Raw genomic sequence first — 22,338 nt, 5'->3', positions numbered from 1 at the left:
CGGTTTTGGACCGAAACTGCACCGAAGACATCGGTTTTCAGGCCTACCATATAAGACTGATCGGACCTTACACCCAAACAATCAAAGAGAAGTGATATTTGCAGTCGTGGTTGTACAAGCGCCGCGCAGTCTCTTTGAAAAAAGTGAATTAATACGTGACTCACATGAAAAAAAAAAAAACTAACTTTTTTAATCGTGGACCCTACTCTTTTTCAAAGCAATTGCACGGCGTTTACACACTTCACGACTATATGTAGCATTACTCAACGATCAAAACAGACATGAGGTTTCCTCAAGGCCAAAAAAAAAAAAAAATACAAATAATAAACACATTTTTTCTTTCACTACACCTTTCCTAACTATATTTTAAAGGAAAATTTTAAACACAACGGGGTTACATCCCCATTTCGTTCTCGGTGCCTACGTGGCATAAAAATGTAAACGATGCCATTTACTTTTTGAAATCCCCTCGATTCGACTTTTCCCTTCCCTCCCCGGATTTGTGTTTTCTCTCATCTCTCTCTTTTCTCATCCCTCTCATCTCTCTCATCTCTCAACCTTCTCATCTCACACGAACCCTAATCCTAACCCTCTCATCTCTCCTTTCTCATCATCCCTCTCATCCCACGCTAACCCACACGAACTCTAACTCAGAGAACCTAGGAAACCCACACGAACCCTAACCCAAAGAAGTCGCGAACCCACACGAACCTTGAGAACCTGCAAACCATTCAATCTTCTCCCCGTCGTCCTCCCTCTCCCTCAAACCTCCATCCTCGTCGTCTTCACCCCTGAGGCCGCGACGAGACACGAACCCGGTGGTCACGAATCTTTGTTGGAAAACCTAGGTTTTTTTTTTTTTTTTGTTGCTTTTAGTTTTATGAATGAAAGTTGTGATTGTGATTGTGATTTTTAAAGTGTTGATTAGTTGATTTGGAGATTTTGTTTGATTTTGATTCGGTTTATTTATATATTTTGAATTTTAATTTTTTTTTAATCATCTTTCTACCTTAGAATCTGGTTTTGGGCTTGACTCATGGACAGTAAAAAGGACATGCCAACAACATTGTCAGCTTTAGAACAACCGTTTGAATGGGTTAAAAAACTCTAATGGACCCAACCCTTAAAAAATACTCTTAGCTTGATGATGCTTTACTTTTTAGGTTTTGTCATGAACTAAATACTAGGAAATTTGTCGCAAAAGTATGTGCCCTACCCTAAAACAAACAAAAACTATTTCAAACAAGTAAAAATAGTTGGCATGTGTGCTGTATATATGCTAGAGAGAGAGAGAGAGAGAGAGAGAGAGAGATACTCTTTGGGGTGAAGGTTCAAGAGGAATTCTAGCCCTGGTGAAGATTCCAAACTGCCCAATACCACCAAGAACGGCATGGAACAGTGCTAAGTTTTGCTCTTCTGAACATGTCAATAGCGCTCCCTTGCCTACAAGCAATAAGAATATGTTATAAAATTTCGAGATGTGTCCATAGCATGTGAAACTCGTACAAACTTGTTAATAACAATAAGAAGACAAATGGAACTTGTCCATGCCCACTAACCAATTCCATTGCTGATAGCTGTAGCTCATCATCCTAAACAATAATGGAACATAAGCTATAGGCATATTCCAAAAGCTAAGAGAAGTAAAGAAAACTTGTTTGTTTTGGTACTAAAAAATAAGCTATATATAACTGCAATATGAATTCAGTTCCATTCAATGAGATTATTAGTGATCTTTTGTGTTGGAATGTGTTCAAAATATCATTCATTCACTGCTACCACTTCAGAAAAAAAATCTATGGGGTGCAATGTTGAATATCATGATATAATTGAGTGTCTTCTCTAAGACCAATTGATTTTAAGTAGATTCAAAGCTCAAGGTCTGACAAAATTGTATCAATGAAGACATTTGTCAAAACTTGCTGCTCTTCATTAATTATTCCATCATTATTCAACTGTTGTTCAATTGTTTTACAGGGGTTTATCTTAGAATGTCAAAATCATCTTCATTAATATCTTCATCATCCTTTTCTAAACGTACTTTGGAAAAATAATTGTGCTTTTGTGAGCTCGAAGCCACATTGAAATGGTCAACTACTACAAAAAATCCTAGACAACCCTTCGTAGAGTGCTCAAAGTATAATACCCAAGTAACTACATTATTTGTTGCCTAAAACATTTTTTTATATATAATGACTAATATACTGTACAGTTCATACATTTCTAATATATGCATGAAATGAAATGAGCAGAGCTTATCATACTATAAGTTTTTCAAGTGGTTGGATGATAATGAAGTGATTGAACTACAAGCTCGAGAAAGAATTGATGAATTGTTAAAGAAAGAGAAAGATATCGAGAAGATACTTGCGCTGCTTGAAAAGAGGGAGATTGAGCTCCGTAAGATAGTGGATCGCCTCGAGAGGGTGCAGATGGTGTTGTCCAATAAAAACAACGAGGTTATGCAAAAGGAGTTGGTGCTTAACGCACAAGAAGCTAAAAAAAGGCGTTTAGGCACGTTACTTTGGATTTATTGTTGTTTTGTATTTGTACTTGCATTTTACCTAGTGTTATATAAGTAATTTGGGATTTTCTTAGTAGTTTTGTGTTTAGGTATTGGACTTATGCATTTGTATTAGCCATTGAGCAGTTTGGAATTATTTTGGTGGTTATACAAAGTTATTTTGTGGAATATTATCCAAGTTATGTAAATATAGCAACTCTTGTTAAATGCAGTAATTTGTTATTTCCATGCTCTACTATGTTAATCTGAAATTTTGGTGTGAATGTTGAAATTGGAATTCAAGTTAATGTGTCCCGGGGACAAATGGGGTGAAGCAGTTTTCAAATTCCTCTTTAAAATGTATTACACTGGCTGCTTGTCAAGCAAAGCAAACAATTCTAAAAAAAAGCACTGATTTCTATCAGTTAAATCACGATATTTCAGCTTTGGAGTCACGATGAAGTCATACGTGGCCAAAAAAGCACTGATTTCTATCAGTTAAATCGCTCTTCAAACCAAATAGGATGTCTATGCTTTTATTTTGTCTGCAGAACGAATTGCATGATAGCATCTCCTAAGGATTGAGTTCCTATTATAATGCAAAAAATCAATATCTTTTCAGCCTGAGATTTACTGAAAGAAGGAAGACGTTGTGTACATGCTTGGAAGTGTAATGACAATTCCCAGACCCTACAAAACTAGCTTTTCCTACCATTGCAAACACAAATGACAATAATTAGTCAAAAAATCTTATATTTACTGTTCCGATGATGATCTAAAAATTTAAAAAGTAGAGAGTTGAAAACACTCTAAGTTATCACAGTTTATAAGTTCAATTCTTGACCAAGATTATCATTTCATATATTTCCTTCAACAAGCAATACCAACTTGTTTGCATGTGATACTGGTATTAATGAAGTATGTAAGATCACAAAATGTACAGGAAAAAGAAGCAACCCCACTCTTCCTATATACATCTTTACAAGAGCATAACAAACTGCCATAAAGTCACAAAAAATAGCTAAATCTACAAATTCAAGTACACAACAAAGTGCCTCAAGGCACAAAAAAATTCCTACTGGTCTACAAATCCAATAGCACAACAAAATGCACAATCCAAGTGCCTCAGAGCATTAGTAGTGGGCTCAACAAACTTTAACTAAAATTTAGCTAAAGTTTTCACTTTTACAAATTTTAACTAGGCACTTTTTATAACACCAAATAATAGGCTCAACAAATCTTTCACTATTCTATTAAAATATTGATTTTAAACTTTTTATTGAATTTTAATTGTAATTGTAATTTGAATATGATTATATTAAATATTATGGTTGTATTAAAGTTTATTGTTGTATTAAAATTTATGGTTATATTATTATTGTATTAAAATTTATGGTTGTATTATTGTTGTATTAAAGTTTATGGTTGTATTATTGATGTATTAAAATTTATAATGGCTATATTTTTCCAACGACTATATTTTTTAACATTTATATTATTCATGTATTAATTTTTTTAACGGTTATATTTTATCAACGGTCATTTTTTTTAATGGCTATAATTCTCCAACGGTTATTATATACTTTTACTATAAAATATAACATTTCTTCAACAATTTCATTCACTTCAACTCAAATATCTCTTTGAAACCTTTTATTCTCATTTTCTCTCAATGGATCGTTCGCTTTTTCACAAAATGACACTTATTGATTCAGCTTCTAACGAAGAATTTGAGATAGCAAGGCAACTTGTTTTGGAAGGAGAATGATCAAGCTCACATGGTTCTTCTAAAAATGCACGTAGATTCATAAGGCGCGATCGATTGCAAGCCCAACAAAATCTATTTCGTGACTGATCCTACAATCTATCCTCACAAATATTTTTGAAGGAGGTTCCGGATGAGTCGTCATCTATTTCTTCGTATCCAAGTTGCAGTAGAAGCCCATGAACCTTATTTTGTCTAAAGACGAGATAATTCTGGAAGGTTTGGTTTTTCTTCCGTTCAAAAAATAACAGTTGCTCAAAGGATGCTTGCATATGGTGTCACGACTGATTTTATGGATGAATATTTGAAGATTGGAGAGACTACTACATTAAGAAGCCTAAAGATGTTTGTCAAAGCTGTTGTTTCAATTTTTTCTAAAGAGTACTTAAGAAAACCCAACAATGATGACATTGTTAGATTACTTGCAGTTGGTGAGAAACGTGGATTTCTAGGTATGTTAGGGAGCATCGATTGTATGCATTGGAAGTGGAAGAACTGCCCAACTGCTTGTCATGGTATGTATTCTGGTCATATCCATGAACCAACAATTATTTTAGAAGCAGTGGCTTCTTACGATTTATGGATTTGGCATGCCTTTTTTGGGTTACCGGGGTCTCATACTGATATAAATATGCTTGATAGATCATTTATATTTTCTGACCTTGCTCAAGGGCGTACTTCGACTGTTAATTACACTATTAATGATCATAACTATGCAATGGGATACTATCTTGCTGATGACATGTATTCTCAATGGGCAACATTTGTTAAAACTATCTTAGCTCCACAAGGAAACAAGAAAAAATATTTTGCTGCAGCCCAAGAGTCCGCAAGGAAGGGTGTGGAGCATGTTTTTGGTGTGCTTCAAGCACGATTTGCTATAATTCATGGACCTGCACAGTTTTTCCACATTGAAACACTCAATGAAATTATGATGGCATGCATAATTTTACATAATATGATCATTGAAGATGAACAGGCTGACAATGGAGAAGAAGAGTTCGAATATGAACAGTTGCTAGAAACTACACATGATCCAGTGTCAACTGACCCTACACCTGAATTTAGCGAGTTCATTCAACGTCATCATGCTCTTAGGGATAGAAAAGTCCATTCTCAACTCCAAACAGATCTCGTCGAGCACTTATGACAACAATATAGTGCCTCATAAGACATGGTTGTATTAAATTTCTTGTTGTATTAAGTTTATGGTTGTATTAAATTTCTTGTTGTATTAAATTACTCCATAATGATCAATACGAAGTGATTAAGCTAACAAACATAAATATGAAATTACTCCATGATGATCAATGAAAAAAAATTATCTAACAAACATAAATATAACATTACTCCATAATGGTCAATCTAAAGTGATTAATCTAACAAACATAAACAAAAAATACAGCTAGTTTTTCCTAGCACGACTTGCAAGTATTTCCATTTGTCGTTGAAGATAATATTGTTGTAGCATTGGAGGCATGGCACTTGTATTTAATGTCATAATTCTTTCATCTTCTATCTTTTCTTCAAGACGTGCTTTCACTTGTTGAAGTAGCACCTTCTCTTTTTGAATTAGTAATTCTTCTTGCCTAAGACTCACTTTCTCTTGCCTAAGACACAACATTTTATTGTCATGATCACGTGCTTCTTGCATAAGCACAAGTTTATTCTTTCTAATTTTTGCCATCTCATTTAGTACCACAATAGAGTCGGAGTTTGTCATTTCTTTTCTCTTTTGTTTCTCTTTTTCTGCTTTACGACCTATTGGTCGTTCCAAATTTGAAGATGCAACATGAAAATACTCATATTCGCCTAGATTTATTGAATTTGGTGTCGAATCATGTGAACTTGGTTTCTTCTTTGGCTTAACCATGTTCATATGTTCCACTCACTTTGGATGGAATCTTAACACCCGCCAACAATGATCAAAGTTAAAAGACTTCTTCTCTAACTCCAAGAACATAACCTTTGCCTTGCCAATCTACATACATAAAGGACCATGGTTCTAAATAAATAAGATTTAAAAAAAAAATAGCATGTTAAAAAATAAGCTTAAAAGGTGCAAAACATACATTGTCTTGCTCGTTAAACCCACTTAGATGCATTCCTTCGACTTGAGTCAAGTAACCACAAAACTTATTTGTAGCTTGTTGAATCGTCGACCACCGATTCATTAAAGATGTGTAGTTGCGTAAAAAGTCAAATTTCTTATTTTCCTCAAAATACTTATGAATTATTTTCCATAGCATCGTGTGCTTTTGATCTTTTCCTTGTACCGCATCTAAGGAAGTTTCAAGCCATCCCTCCACAAGCAACAAATCTTCCTCATTACTAAAATTATTACCCTGTTGTGTTTTTCGTCCACTCGGTTCAATTTCAATAACCTCAACTTGGGGTGGAGAGAGTTGTTGTTCATTTGTGGCACTCATCAAAAAATTATTGTTATTTAGAAGATTTGTGAAGTATGCATCACGATGAGTGGATGGATCCATCCCTAACAAGAGATATGAAATAAGGAACTAGATATCATCAATCACTAGATATCATTCCTAAACAGTTGGAATGTGGTCCACAAGAATCACCAAGAAAATGAAAAATATAAACTGATGGATGGAAAAAATTTTTTGTCAAATTCGATTTCATCACTATACATCACAAGAAAAATATAATCACAATACATCATAAGAAAAATATAAACTATTGGATGAAAGAAATTCGACCACCCATTATCAGTAAATTCGGTTTCATCACAATACATCACAAGAAATTCTCAAATTCCACAGCAACAATATTTCTCAGAGTGGTTCATCAGAATTTTATCAAACCAATACACCAAAATCAAATTCCAGAAATTCAATCAACCATTGAGAATTCTAAAAAAAGAAAAATGGAGTTCAAACATCAAAGAAGAAAAATCCTATCCGGTCCGTTCGTAGATTCCAGAAAATGCATAAAATAAATAAATAAATAAAATAGAGGAGCACGATGGCCTGGGATTTACCGGTGCTCAGAGAATTGTTCGGTGCTATAGCTCCAAATCCATCCAGTGCTTGAATCCCATCCGGTACCAAAACCAGAAGCCCTGTTCGGTGCTGCCCTTCACCAGAAATCGCATAAAATAAAAAATAAAAAAACAGAGGAGACCCAACAATGGAGTCCTGGGATTCGGCGGCTTACCGGTGGTCCTTTTATTCTCACGGAGTTGCGCCCGTTCGGTGCTGTAGCTGGGAGACAATGGAGTCCGTTTGGCATTGCGGTTGCTCTCGTTCGGTGTTGTGGTTGCTCTTTGTTCGGTGCTGCAAACGCTAGAGCTGGGAGGCAATCCGGGAGTTGGTTCTGGCCACCGAAAACCAAAAATCTGGGAGAGAGCTGGAAGGTTTTTATGTTGCTATAGTGGGTTTTTCTCAAGTGAAGGAAATGAAAGGAGAGAAGGGCAGAAATTTTTGGCTACACGGGAGACAACGTGCAATGGGGGAAGTAATATTTTACTCCAAAAATATTATTTAGCTAGTGTCTTGGGCTTAATAAATTTGGTTAGCCAAAGGGTTGATGGCTGAATTTACTGTATATTTATTGAGTCCATTGTAGATATTTATTTCACATTTTAGCTATTCTTTAGCTATAATTTGGTTTTGTTGAGCCCACTACCAATGCTCTCAAATACACAAAAAATAGCTAAATCCACAAATCCAAGTGCACAACAAAGTGCCTCAAGGCACAAAAAAATTCCTGGTGGTCTACAAATCCAATAGCACAGCAAAGTGCACAATCCAAGTGCTTCAAATACACAAAAAATAGCTAAATTCACAAATCCAAACGCACAACGCACAAAAAAATTCCTGCTGGTCTACAAATCCAACAGCACAACAAAGTGCACAATCCAAGTGCCTCAAATACCCAAAAAATATTCAATCCAAAAATCCAAGTGCACAACAAAGTGCCTCAAATATACAAAAAGTCTAAACTGGTCTACAGATCCAAGAGCACATCCAAGTGCCTCAAATCGTTTGTAAAAAAGATATTTAATCCACAAATCCAAGAGCACATCCAAGTGCCTCAAATCGTTTGTAAAAAAGATATTTAATCCACAAATCCAAGTGCACAACAAAGTGCCTCAAATATACAAAAAAATCTAAACTGGTCTGCAAATATAAGAGCATAACAAAGTGCCAATAACAAGAGATCCATAACTCTTATTCGTTCGGATCTCAGCCAAATCGTTTGTATCTAGAACACTTTGTATAGCATCACTAACTTCGCTATTACATCGGAAGAAGTGAGATTTCTTTGGACTGAGGCCGTGGTTATGAATATTATGTACTAACGTCAACCGAAGCACTCCATCTTACCTTAAGGCATTAATCTTTGCCTTCATTCCGTCTTTCCTGTTGGACATGAGTTGGCAACATTTAACATCCTATTCCGAGCCTTCCCACCTCGAGCACAAGTGAGGGTGACATATCTAACAGACTCATCTTCTCCTCTCTTAGTCCATTTTGTCATTACCCCAAATCCGCATTTCTTACCATATTGTTTATAATAACTCATTAAATCTTCAATGGAATTAAACTCCATACCCGACTTTGGCTTCTCAATTGTATCATCATCATCATCCACTTGGACATTCAAAGATGTCCTAACACTGCAATCATCGGTTTTCGTAGGATTTGGTCTAAGCTCAAAAGTGTTTGCTTCAACTCTAGGGGATCCATATGGCACTTCAGTTCTCCCACCATCAAGTCTATTATCCTCTAAACCAACTATTCTACTTGTAGTGGAGCTTGAATTGTTCATAGGAGTTGGAGGTTTCATGCCATGTTGAAATTGGTAATCAGTATTCTGTAAAAAATACAAAAAGTTTGCAATTAAACTCATGCAAAAACGATGCCATGTTTTTTTTTTTTTTTTTTAAATAGTTGCAAAGAAGCTAACTTATTAAAAATAAATCATAACAACACTTGTGTATTGATTGGACATTGGTTGCCAATCAGATATGGAAAAAAAGTCGGTGACCACGCAGGCACTAGTCCATAGTAACCATGCATGTAATTTGGAATGTTTGGACTAGTTGGCTGTTCTTTCTCGTTGTCCATGCTGAAAAGGAGACAAAGGCATTGTCAATATATTTTTTAAATATCTCCATTAAAGAGAGAATAATTGGTGGCAAAATAAGAGTTTCTAAACTCTATGAGACTAAGCAAGGTGAAGCCATAAAAATTTGTCTTTAATGGATTCCACAATCTTATGCACAAATTAAACACTAATCTAAAGCGTAACGTGATGTCTTATAATTAAAATTATTTATATGATCATAAATTTTTACTGATATGAGATTATGTAATAGAGTGAAACTATTAAAACTGCCTATATTATTATAAAACTGCCTCTATTATCATAATTTGTTTGGATTATAAAACTGCCTATATTATTATCTACTATTATATATATAAATAATCCATATCCCTAGCATGCCCAACTAAATATTGTTTTTTTTTTTTTCCTTTTTTTAGAAGGTAGTAAACATAAAACATAAGTAAACATAATAGATAGGCCAAAGTGGAAAACAACAGATTTCCTTGTTTCCTTGTGATATATTTATATCTATATTTTGGAAGGTAGTAAACATAGTAGATCAATAGAATCAGGTGGTCCCAAAGATCATGATAAGCCAAAGTGGAAACCGACAGGAAACTTAAGTTTATTCCTTATTTCCTTGTGATATATATATATATATATATACTAGAAGAATTAAAACGTCCAAGGGACGTTTGCCTAGTGGAGGCAAAATATAAATGTAAAACTTTTCCATAAAAGTAAATAATAGTAATCAGCAACACCGCTATGCACCGCTCAACTTCAGGTAAGAGATGGGTGAAATGCCTTAAAATAAAGAACAGAAGAAATAAGTACATCTCATTTAGTATACTGAAGCAACTGAGGTTATTCATGTGAATCAACCTGTTTAGAAGGAGAGCAGCAGCACTGTCATGATTGTTGATATCTTGATCCCGTGGAATTTTTTCAAATAACAAGCAAAGATTTTACAAGTGAACTGTAACTACAAAATTTGTAAAATGAGGAGCTTCAGTTGGGATTTAGAGAACATTCATGGAGGAGATGAATGAAATTATTGGATCTAAAATACCATCTTTTAAATACAATTAGTATTTCAGATTCATATTACGGTTTTGTAAGAAATTATGCATTATTAAAGGAGAAATAAAATGGAACACATAGAAGATCTAACAGAAGATAGAAACACAAATATGAATATTTGTAAAGTATTATTTTATTATCACAAAGCAAAATTACAGAAATTTGAGGCTCTTTGCCTCAATCTTTAAACGCTCTTACTCTTCAAAAATCTGCATGTCTTTCCTATCTAAAGGAGTAACCACTCGAAAAGAAGAGTTAAGCAAAGATTTTAAATCTCTGTTCTCTCGCTTTAGTGCTTCTATCTTCATGTTGGACTCTATAAGAAGCCGCTGAAGGATAAAAATATTCTCATGGAGTTTGTCAACCCCACCAGTCCTAAATTGTAGTCGTTGAGAATATGCGACAAGGGTTGATGAGTATCGGGTACCGAGACTCACAAGCTCGTAGATAATTTCATTATCTGACTTATTAGTCAGATCATTATTGGATTGCACTATAGCACCTGCGGAAGAAGCAGAAATAACTGATGAACGAGGTGCAGAATACCTCATATATTGGTAATGAGAAGATTGCTGAGCCATTGCAAAGTGAGAAAGCAGAAAGAGATTACAGAGTAAGAATGCAAACTAAATTTAGAAAAGTGAAGAAGATGAGATGCGAAAGAAGATAATCTGAATAATTCTTTTATAGAGAAAATCATGACAAAGTATCACTATATTGCTTCATAACATCTTTCGTGAAGCATCTCTCTACAAGAGACAAGAGATGTAGCATCATAGCTGTGGTGCCTGACAGATACAGAAGAGCGATGTAGTATCATAGCTGCGACGCCTGACAGCTACAGAAGACCTGTAAAAATCTTACGATCAGAGTTGTCTGGTCTAAAATAGAGGGTCACCGTTTTTGTTGAGAGAGAGAGAGAGAGAGGTTAACGGCTTAATTTTGATGAATTCTTTATTGAGTATGTTATTTAGAAGAACACTTAAAGTATATCATTTTTGTTTTTCTAAAGCAATCGAGAGTTTACCACTGAAACCGAAGATGTTAGACATGGGTACAGCTAAAAAAATCCCGAGAGGTCGAATCTGCACCGTTTTCCATCAGAAAACCCTCCAAACAGAGCAAAAAAGAGAAAACCAAAGAAGACAACGGACAAAATCTCTTCATACAGAGCTTTATTAACAAAAACGGAAACCCACATGCAAATTCTATGAGATAGGGCAAAAAAAAGTAGAGAAAATAAGTGAGAGGAAAGAGAAGGTGAGGAGCAAAATGATAGGAGTCGAGGTGGGTCAATGGAGAACAGTTTTATTTCGTGAGAGGAATGTGGGAGGTTTGTGTACGTGATAATACACACAAGGGAAACCCACATGCAATGCATTTGTGATGGAAAATAAAAAAATGAGTAGTGGGGACAATTATTGAATTATTTCAATCTCTAACCAACACGTTTCCTAATCGAGTGGAGTCCACTCAATTATTCGAATCCCAAACACAGAGTCCAAATCCTATACTCTGAATTATATTTTATTGACCGGAAACGTGTTTAATTAAATCTAATTTTTAATTTATATATTAGGCAATGATGTACCTAACATGTCGCACCTTTTGATTTATATTCCCTTTAATATAAATTGCTAATATATAAAATAGTTTATGGTGGAGTGCATACCTTGATGTAATTACTAATTAATTAATGATGTATCCCACATGATGTTAGCTAATAATTCCATTAAAAAAATAATTAATAATTTAAAATAATGAAGTTGAGATTATTTTATTGAATAAAAAGAAAAAAATCGGACACAAAAAACTGTTAATTTATTAAAAGGGCAATATATATATCTATATATTATATTGGCTAAGTCAGGTGTACTCATGATTTGCTTTGAATTATTGCAATGGGCCTCTCAAGTCTCAGGAGTCAAGAACCAAACGACCTGTGGAATTGTTGACCAAGTTGACGCAAAAAAATGGTTTTATTGGTCTCGATTACCGTGATGCTGCTGTCACTGCAGCCATTGCCTAGACTGATCGACGAATCCAAGGGGGGGCCAGGGGGCGGCGGGGGTGGGGATGATTAAGAGATTAGAGTAAGTGTAATCCCTGCATTTGTTCACGTATTTTTTCAAAAAACAATATCCCCATGAATATATAATTAATTTAGGCGAAGACTAATTAGTCGTTCATAATAAAATAATACAATATTTAACTCTAAATGTTTAATGGGTGGATGCATGGTAGGAGCACTGACAAAGTGGAGGAGACCTCAAGTCAATACACACGTGGAAAGCTTATATAATTGGAGCTAGTAATAATGTATTCCTCAAAAAATATATATATATATATATATATGGTCCTTAGCGGCTGATTAAGAACTTGAGGATCTGAGATGACGTCAGCATCGTAGGGAAATTTCCTCAAAAAATATTTTAAGCATATAATTTTTTAATATAATTTTTATTTTAAAATTTGAAAAATTTATATTATTTTTTTTGTTTTGTTTGAAAGTTTAAAAAAATTATAATGATTAAGTAATAAAGAGGTAAAAAATTGAAAATTGAAAATTAAATAGTACTTTTATATATGTGAACGATCCTTACAAATGAAATTATTATATCCTAAAAACCTTTTGATTGGGAAAACCCCGAGATTAGTGTTAACGTTTAAATATTATGGTATTTAATCCTATTTTCCTATATGTCCAATTAAATCAAGATTCAAAACCAATCTATAAGTAATGATGATGACGAGCTAGACGTTGCAAATAGAGTTGATAACCATGACAATAGTGTTTGACAGCTAGCTATAGCTAATATGAATGAAGTAATAGTGTTTGTCATGTAGTAATAGTAGTGGAATCAAGGTTAACAACAACCAAAACATTAACTCATTATAGTGATTAAGCAATTTTTAAATAACACAAAAATGTGTTGGTTCATTTTATTTATGAATGCAATTAATCAATTCACCCATATAATTGAATCCACCACTCTAGCGACTCTCACTCACTAACCCACTAAAAATCACTATCAATCAATCATTCAATTACAATATTAATTTTTTTAAAAAGAGCGTAGGGCACTTAATTCATGAGCTAGAGAACCCCTAGCTAGCCTTGAATCATGGGTCCACGCTGCATGGCATAGAAAAATTATGGTGAGAGTGAGAGGAGGTCTAATCAAATCATGAAAAAGAAACACAGCATGAGTTTAGTGATAAACATAATTTTCCATCAGATATATAACATAAACATTATGATGTATAATATTGAGGTGGTTTTATTTATTTGTGATATTTTTGCAATATTCAATGATCATCATCGGTGCCAAACAACATCATTTGACTGGTGTGCTTTTGTTAAATTTGATCACCTTACAATCTTGATTAATTTTATAAGATTCTTTCTTTCGGTTCTTTTTCATCAAACAGAATTAATTAATGGACCCTCTTTTTATAAGTTATTCATTTCGATCAATAACCATGCATTATCTTTGCGATCCACCAAAGATAATCTCTACATTAAATAAAGTTATCAAAAGATCTCCCGACAAAATATAAAGCATGAAACTAATCCTGCCGCTAACCTTGTCTTTAGAAGAAGAAGTTAAAGAGGTGCATTATTTTCCAGTTTTTTAAAATAATGCATGTTGACGTTCTATTATCTCTTCTATTTAAAAAAAAAAAGTATTTATCTATAAAAAGATCTAAATTCAAAAATTGATATAATTTTATATAATACGTTAGATCTATTTTATAATAAAAATAACTTTATAATCTAATCCGCCTCATAAAACTACGTTGAATTTACATTTGTGAGATTTGTTGCGGCTAAAGTATTTATAGTTTTTAAGATAAATGATAGTTGCAGTTTTGAGTGTGTAAACGCCGCACAATTATTTTAAAAAAGTGAATAAATATGAGATCTATATAAAAAAATTAATTTTTTAATAATAGATCATAATCTTTTTCAGAACGATTACACGACACTTACGCATTTCACGAATGTACGCAGGATTACTCGATTTTTAAATAAGTTTTGAAACAGTGATTTGATTTGCTGTAGGTACCTTATCACCATCATTAAGAAAGTGAAAAGAATGAAAATGGGGTCGCAGTTATTTACTTTGTGAAAAGCATCTGCCTTTGATAATGATTTTGCACCTCCTACAAGATGTTGACCCCACCAAACTTTGACATTATTAACCAACTCCATTGAATAATCGAGACTTCTGGTTTATGCATTTACCCCCCCCACTCACATTGGATTTAGCATCCGGTTTATTATAAGTTGATTGTAATGATCCAATGAAATCATATATGTATATATGTTGATTTGATTACTGCTTTTTGAAAAACATATAGCTCATTGATATGAAATTTGAATTAATTAGCAGATAAATTGTCGTCTTCACTGAAATGATCGAAATCTAATTTGTGTGAAAAGAAGATGATAGAATAATTAACGCACGTACACGCACACATATGCGCGTGTGTATATATAGATATATTAAAAAGGAAGAGTTATTGAATTATTGAATTATTAAAAAGTAACAGTCTCGTCTCATCTCTTTGCCCCATATTCTCTCTTCTTCTCCTTCTTCTTCAGAGCTCTCGCTCTCTCTCTCTCTCTCTCTCTCTCTCTCTCTCTCTCTCTCTCTCTCTCTCTCTCTCTCTCTCTCTCTCTCTCTCTCTCTCCGTGTGTTTTTGAAGCATCTTAGAGGGCATCGATGGACTCCAGCCCACACCACCCCTGACCCCACCACCACTGCAACACCAATATCAACAACAACACCCCTCTCCGGCGACGACGCCGAAGGAATCTGAGCCACGATTTTCTCTCGGTAACCTTTCTCTTCTCCCTCAAGGCATGGTTCTCTGTTACAGTCGACGATTTGAGAAGAAAGGTTGAGTCTTGGAGGTTTCGGGAAGGAACAAGATACTGAGACGATATGAGGTTGTATCAAACAATTAGAGGCCTCAAATGAATCAGCAAATAAAAAAAAGGATGAAGATTTCAAAAATCTACAGAAAATTTTGTTTCCTCAAAAAAAATTAAAGAAAAGACCTCTTCTTTCTTCTCTTCAGGCTTGAGAGTCTCTTTTTCTTGAGGCTTCTTCTCTTCCTCAGCCTTTGGTTTGGGGATCTCAGAGATAAGATTGACCTGCCTATGGCTTTTCCTCTGAAATCCCTCTCTAAGCTCTGTGGAGACTATATACGGTGAAGAAGAGGAACTGATAGAATTAATCTGGACCGTTAAAATGGACAAGAATCCGTAAAACTGTAGGATGGAAACCCAACGAAGATCAGGTTAGCTTAACATCAATGGGTGAGAAGTTCAAAAGCAAAAAGACATGGAGTTAAAATTACCACGATCTTCAAGCCAATCGGAGTAATATTTTCCTTCTTCTGCAAATAAAAATCATAGATCATCAAATCCATAAACAAAATAATACATAAATTCAAAAATAGAGAGAGAGAGAGAGAGAGAGAGAGAGAGAGAGAGAGAGAGAGAGAGAGAGAGAGAGAGAGAGAGAGAGAGAGAGAGAGAGAGAGAGAGGTTCAGCAAGATGGAGAGCGGAGACAAAGAGATAAGAGAGGAGAGAGACGAATGAAAAAATATCACTGACACAACCTCACTAAAGGCCAAAACATCCTTATATAAACGGACACAAAGGAAGAAAACAAAAGGTTAAAAAAGTAACTATGCAATAAATACAGAAGAAAAAAAACAGAATGTGTGAATTCACTGTTCATTCCTGTAGAAGCGCGATAGGCGCTTATTATTATAGAGAGATATATATATTTCTTCTTTTAGGAAGGTAGTAAAGTAGATCAATACAATCAAGTGGTCCCAAAGATCATAATAGACCAAAGTGGAAACCGACAGTAAACTTAAGTTTGGGGGCACGTTGAAAGCAGTAGTACTTCACCTAGAGGGAGAGATGACGTGCAAGCAATTTCTACCAATTAATTCAGTTGGATTATGAGGCAAAAAACCCATTTCAAATGCAGATATTATATTCTCAAAAGAAGATTTAATCTTACCAGAAGTTTAGCCGATGGAGATGTAAACTTCAAGACCCAGATGAAGAGTGATAAATCCAGCCGATGAAGACCCAGCTGTTTAGCTAATGAAGACCTAGAAAAAATGCTGATGAAGATCCAGAAAAAATACAATGTCGATGAAGACCCGGAAAAAATGCAATGCCAATTAAGACCCAGATGAATGCCCCGCTGTAGTTTCCTTCTCCTTTCCTAGAGAAATCTATTTTTAAATTTTCTTCCCCTGCATTTCTGCCTCTGTTTTTTTCCTTTTTTTAATATAATATAATATTAATGGCTGACGTGCCACGTCAGTTGCGAGTCATGATGTACACACATATACAGTGTTAGAAACTAATTAGAAATAAATTCTATCATGTTGTAAAATAACATTGTTGTAAAATAAATTGTATGACCACCTTGAGCTAGCCGACATATGCATAGTGCATAGTGTCAGCATAGTATAGCATAGTAACTGGCATAGTGAATGGTCGACATATGCACAGTGCATAGTGCCAGCATAGTACTGCATAGTAACTGGCATAGTAAATTGCCGACATATGCACAGTGCATAGTGCCAGCATAGTACTGCATAGTAACTAGCATAGTGAATGGCTGACATATGCACAGTGCATAGTGCCAGCATAGTACTGCATAGTAAGCTAGCATAGTCCACTTTGTACGCCTATATATATCGTTGAATTCTTTAAGAAATTCATAAGTTTCATAACTTCTCTGAGCTCTATATCTCTCTCTCCTTTTAGAAAGTTTTATAATAAATCTATCTCTCTCTTTCCTTTTCGATAGTTTCATAACACGTTATCAGTACGAAAGTTCTGACGATCTTGAAGCTAATAGTCCTCTACTTCAAGTAAATTTTTCAATATATTTTTGTAATTTTCAAAATAAATATGAAATGTTAAACATACTTATGTTCCTGATTTATACATGTAGAAAATGTCAAATTTTACAAAATTGGAATTTGTATAAAATATATAGTATATAAATGATAAATAGAAAAATTCAATTAATTTATTCAAATCTTACAAAATTGAAATTCGTATAAAATCTTATAAAATTAGAATTCGTTGTTCTTATAAAATATATAGTATATAAATGATAAATAGAAAAATTCAATTAATTTATTCAAATAAAATCAAAATTAAAAAAATTATTTAATGTTTGAAAATGATTAATAAAAAAACTAAAATTTAAATTTCAAAAGTACGCGTCAAAATTGCTTTCATCACGAAGATCACAAAGTCAGTATACAAATCTAATAGTTGAAAAAACTTATTATTGCGTGAACAGATTTTATAATAATAAATTTATTAATTAATCTCATTTTATATAATATATTAATTTTAATATTAAATAAAAATAATTTTATAATATAATAAAATTATATTAATTTATAAATTTGGTTTCACGAAATTTATGCTTTACAAATTTGTTACAGCCGAATACCTACCGCTACAATTAAATAATAAAATAAACAAATCTTGTATATCTTTGTCACGATCACGCGTTGTGTACAGTAATAATGATGCTGGTGTCACGTCTGATGAAAGAATGGTTTTGTTACTTATAATGAATTTATATCTCGGTTTGCATATTAATATTACTGTATTTATATTTAAAATTTAAATAAACATTATTTTTATTGACATCTTACTTTCATATAATTACGTTAAATAAATATGCATATTGATAAAATCAAATTTTTTCCTTTAATAAATAAATCTGATTTTTCTGTACGCATTGCCTTAATTAGTAAGAGAGTTATTATATTAATCACGTATAGTTGACACTCGTAATTCGTTCCGTTCCGGCATCTTTATTTCTCTGTAGCTTTGACTACTTGACGTTGGTGGTGTAGATTCATCGAAGTCAGCATTTTCTTAAGTAAAATGCTAATTGAACCAATGGAAATGATTATAGTATACTTTAATTTTATTTTTTTAATAATTAAGAAAGAGGTTTATTATTTTTAAAAAATATTTAAAACTTTATAAAAAATAATTAAAATAAGTGAAGACAAAATAAAAAAGTACAATTGCCTCATCGGTCCATCAGCTCTCCTAGCATGTACCTTTTATTAAACAATAATGCTTCAATTTTTTTGAGGACGGTTTATGCGTTTAATATATATATTTTATTTATAGATTAAAGTAAAGATAGTAATATGTGATATAATCTATTAATTTAACACAAAAGTGATATGATAATAATGAGTTTGGATATAGTCTTAATGGGTTCAGATTAAAACGAATTGATCCGTTAAGACACAATTGTTTAATGAATTCATAACGAGTCAACACATTTTGACACGTTATGACCCATAAAGAAAGTTAATGTTATAAATATATCCTTATACTTAAAAGTAATATTTTTAAAATTTTAATTTCGATATTTTTTTATTTAGATTATAATTAGTTTTATAATTTTTATAGATATTGTGATTTTAAGATTAATATAAAGTTATACTAAATTTAATCAGTTCAAATTAACTAATTTCAAGTCTATTCAATTTGTTTATATAAATGTGTTGAAATGAGTTGACACAATACGATTCGTTATGTTAATTGATCGTGCTAGAGTTTGATTTTTAAATACAATAAGCTTAACGAGTTAAGTTTAAATTTATTTATATAATATGATATACATATCTTGACACGATACGAACATAAATTATTAACATAATTTGACGCCAAAGATTAAAGAAGTGTATTGATATTTTTTTTTTTAAAAATATTTAAAAAGTATATATATAAATTAAAAATTTCTTTAAAAAAATTGGCCTGACATGCCCAGCAGTTACTTCTGGGCGTAGCCGAGCAGCACCCTTTATTAAATGAGGAGCAATGCTACATACAGTCACTTTTGCGTATTCCCTGTGCACTCCACTGATATGATTGGCTGGATTAATTTTTTTTTAATATTCAACCAATTATATCACTGGAGTGCATAAAAGAGTACACAAAAATAACTGCACGTAGAATTTTTATTAAATGAGAGCCGTAGATCGACCATAGTGCGTTTTGTCTTATAAAATTAGATTTTATGGCCGACCTCCAAATATCTGGCGGCTGAGGTGGGAAAGGTTGATGACTGAGTAAATTTCCCTCACTAGCTCTATAAAAACCAAGCCAATTCTCTAGCTAAGATTATCCCATTTTCAATTGATCTGTGCCCAGAGAGAGAAAGAGAGAGAGAGAGAGACTGTGTTGATTCCAAAGGCCTTAATTAATGGAGAAGCCCCATGCAGTCTGCATCCCCTACCCAGCTCAAGGCCACGTAAACCCAATGATAAAGTTGGCCAAACTCCTGCACTACAGAGGCTTTCATATCAGTTTCGTCAACACAGAGTTCTACAACAAACGTCTCCTGAAATCCCGAGGTCCTAACTCTCTCGACGGCCTTCCCTCCTTTCGATTCACAACAATTCCCGACGGCCTTCCTGAATCCGATGCCGAAGCCACCCAGGACGTTCCGTCCCTGTGCGAATCCACGAAAAAACATTGCTTAACTCCCTTCAGAAACCTTCTTCGGAAACTGAACGACACCACTTCAACAAACGTCCCTCCGGTCTCTTGCATAGTTTCCGACGGTTCCATGAGTTTCACTCTTGACGCAGCAGCAGAGCTGGGCGTCCCTGAGGTTCTTTTCTGGACGACCAGTGCCTGTGGTTTCATGGGCTACGCTCAATATCACCGTCTCGTGGAGGAAGGTCCTAACACCACTCAAAGGTACTACTACTAACTTATCAATCAAGTATAACTTCATTCTTTTATTTTCATAGCCGCTAATTCTCGTTTCATCTTCGGCTAAACACAAGGCTTGTAAGTAGAACTTTAACTGTTGGCAAGAACTGATGTGATGTATCGATTGTGCAATTTCTTTGATGTGCAGATGCGAGTTTTTTAACCGATGGGTATTTGGATATGGTCATAGATTGGATTCCTGGTATGAAAGGTATCCGTTTCAGAGATCTTCCAAGCTTCATTAGAACCACAGATCCTGATGAAATTATGTTGAATTTTGCAATGGTCGAAGCCGAGAGAGCTCGAAAGGCTTCTGCTCTTATCTTTAATACGTTTGAGCCATTAGAGCAAGAAGTTTTGGACGCACTTTCATCCATGTTTCCCCCCATTTACACCGTCGGTCCCCTACAACTTCTCGTAAACCAGATCCCGGGTGGTGAATATAAATCAACTGGATCAAACCTATGGAAAGAAGAATATTCGTGTCTGGAATGGCTGGACAAAAAAGAACCCAATTCCGTTGTTTACGTGAATTTTGGAAGCATAACGGTCATGACAAGCAAGCAATTAATTGATTTTGCCTGGGGACTCGCAAATAGTAATCAAACATTCCTGTGGATTATAAGGCCTGATCTCGTGGAGGGTGATGTGTCAATTCTTCCACTCGAGTTCTTGGCACAGACCAAAGAAAGGAGTCTTTTAGCAAGTTGGTGTCCTCAAGAACAAGTTCTCAGCCATCCATCCGTTGGAGGATTTTTGACGCAGAGCGGATGGAATTCCACGATCGAAAGCTTGAGCAGCGGAGTCCCAATGATCTGTTGGCCGTTCTTTGCTGAGCAACAAACCAATTGTAGGTTCTCTTGCAATGAATGGGGCGTGGGCATGGAGATTGAGGGAGATGCAAGCAGAGAGAAAATAGAGAGCCTTGTGAGAGAGCTGATGCTGGGAGAAAAGGGGAGAGAGTTAAAGGAAGAAAGCTGATGAATGGATGAGGTTGGCGAAGGAAGCCGCCACAAGTAAACCGAATGGCTCATCTTACGCGAATTTAGACAAAATGATTAATCAAGTGCTAATTCGTTCTGCAAGAGAATAGACTTAACAGCAGATTACTAAAATTATTCCCATCGTATTGTAACTTCGTATCCTCGTCATTCTACTTATTTCACTTCTGTTTCTGGGAATTCTTTTCTGTGCGCAGTCCTCTCATTCTTTTTTTACTTCTTACATTTGTTTGGATCATTGGATTTGAGGACTCAGGAGTTAAAATAATACAGTCTGAACTAGTTTTTTCTCAATGAACGTTGGTTTTATTTTAGTTTTTTAAAAAAAGAAATTTAAAATTATGTTTTTCTAAATCTAATTTCTACAATCAATGTAACCCAAACCAATTTACTGCGCTTAATTGTAATTTTTCAGTGCTAACTATTTTGAACTCACGAGGACCACTACGTTGCACACCCTTCGAGTATCTTGTACAAATCAGGTCTCCCTTTGAGTTGAGTGTACTTAATGTACACCGCCGATCGATAGCAATAGCATAATTTATTGGACAATTCAACGATTTCGTCCGATTTGAAATTTGACTGAATTGATCAGTTTATTGTAATTATAAACTGAATTTAACGTTAAAATATTTAATTTTTAAATTATTAAACTAATCTTAATTTAAAATCTCTTTATACATATAACTCATAATTTTTTTTAATTCAATATTAATTTACATACAAGACTTATAATCTTTTTTAACTTTTTATAAATATATCTAAACTCATATCAATATTTAAATACATTTAAACTAATTTTAAATAAATTTTTCAAAATTCACTCTACCAACTCAACTCATAATTATTAAAAAAATCTTTGTAGGGCCACTTCTCAATCCTCTAAATGGTTTGTTCGACCACACAATTAGAGGATCAGTTTCTGTGATAGCAAGTTGAACAACCTCATTTGCATCGGCGGCTGGCCATGCATTCCCCTGACGGTTTGTGTAAAATTCTGTAACTTGAAGAATCTGTAACTTGAAGAATCAAGAACAGAGAAATAGAAGCATAGAAGAAATAGGAGAAAAAAAACTTAATGCAGAAATTCTCAATGAATTGAAT

At 34.0% G+C, this 22,338-nt stretch overlaps 1 protein-coding gene and 1 pseudogene across 1 annotated transcript; both read left to right on the top strand.

Moving 5' to 3' along the window:
- The first annotated feature begins 4,530 nt into the window (after positions 1–4,530).
- Positions 4,531–5,418, top strand: LOC122318748. The gene has a single exon (XM_043136344.1). The coding sequence runs from the start codon at positions 4,531–4,533 to the stop codon at positions 5,416–5,418; it is 888 nt and encodes a 295-aa protein (XP_042992278.1).
- Positions 5,419–19,670: 14,252 nt separating this feature from the next.
- Positions 19,671–21,420, top strand: LOC122319196 (annotated as a pseudogene).
- Positions 21,421–22,338: the final 918 nt, after the last annotated feature.

This window comes from Carya illinoinensis, chromosome 8, assembly GCF_018687715.1.
Source record: "Carya illinoinensis cultivar Pawnee chromosome 8, C.illinoinensisPawnee_v1, whole genome shotgun sequence".
In the NCBI taxonomy this organism is placed as follows: domain Eukaryota; kingdom Viridiplantae; phylum Streptophyta; class Magnoliopsida; order Fagales; family Juglandaceae; genus Carya; species Carya illinoinensis.
This window is presented reverse-complemented; position numbering and strand designations above follow the sequence as displayed.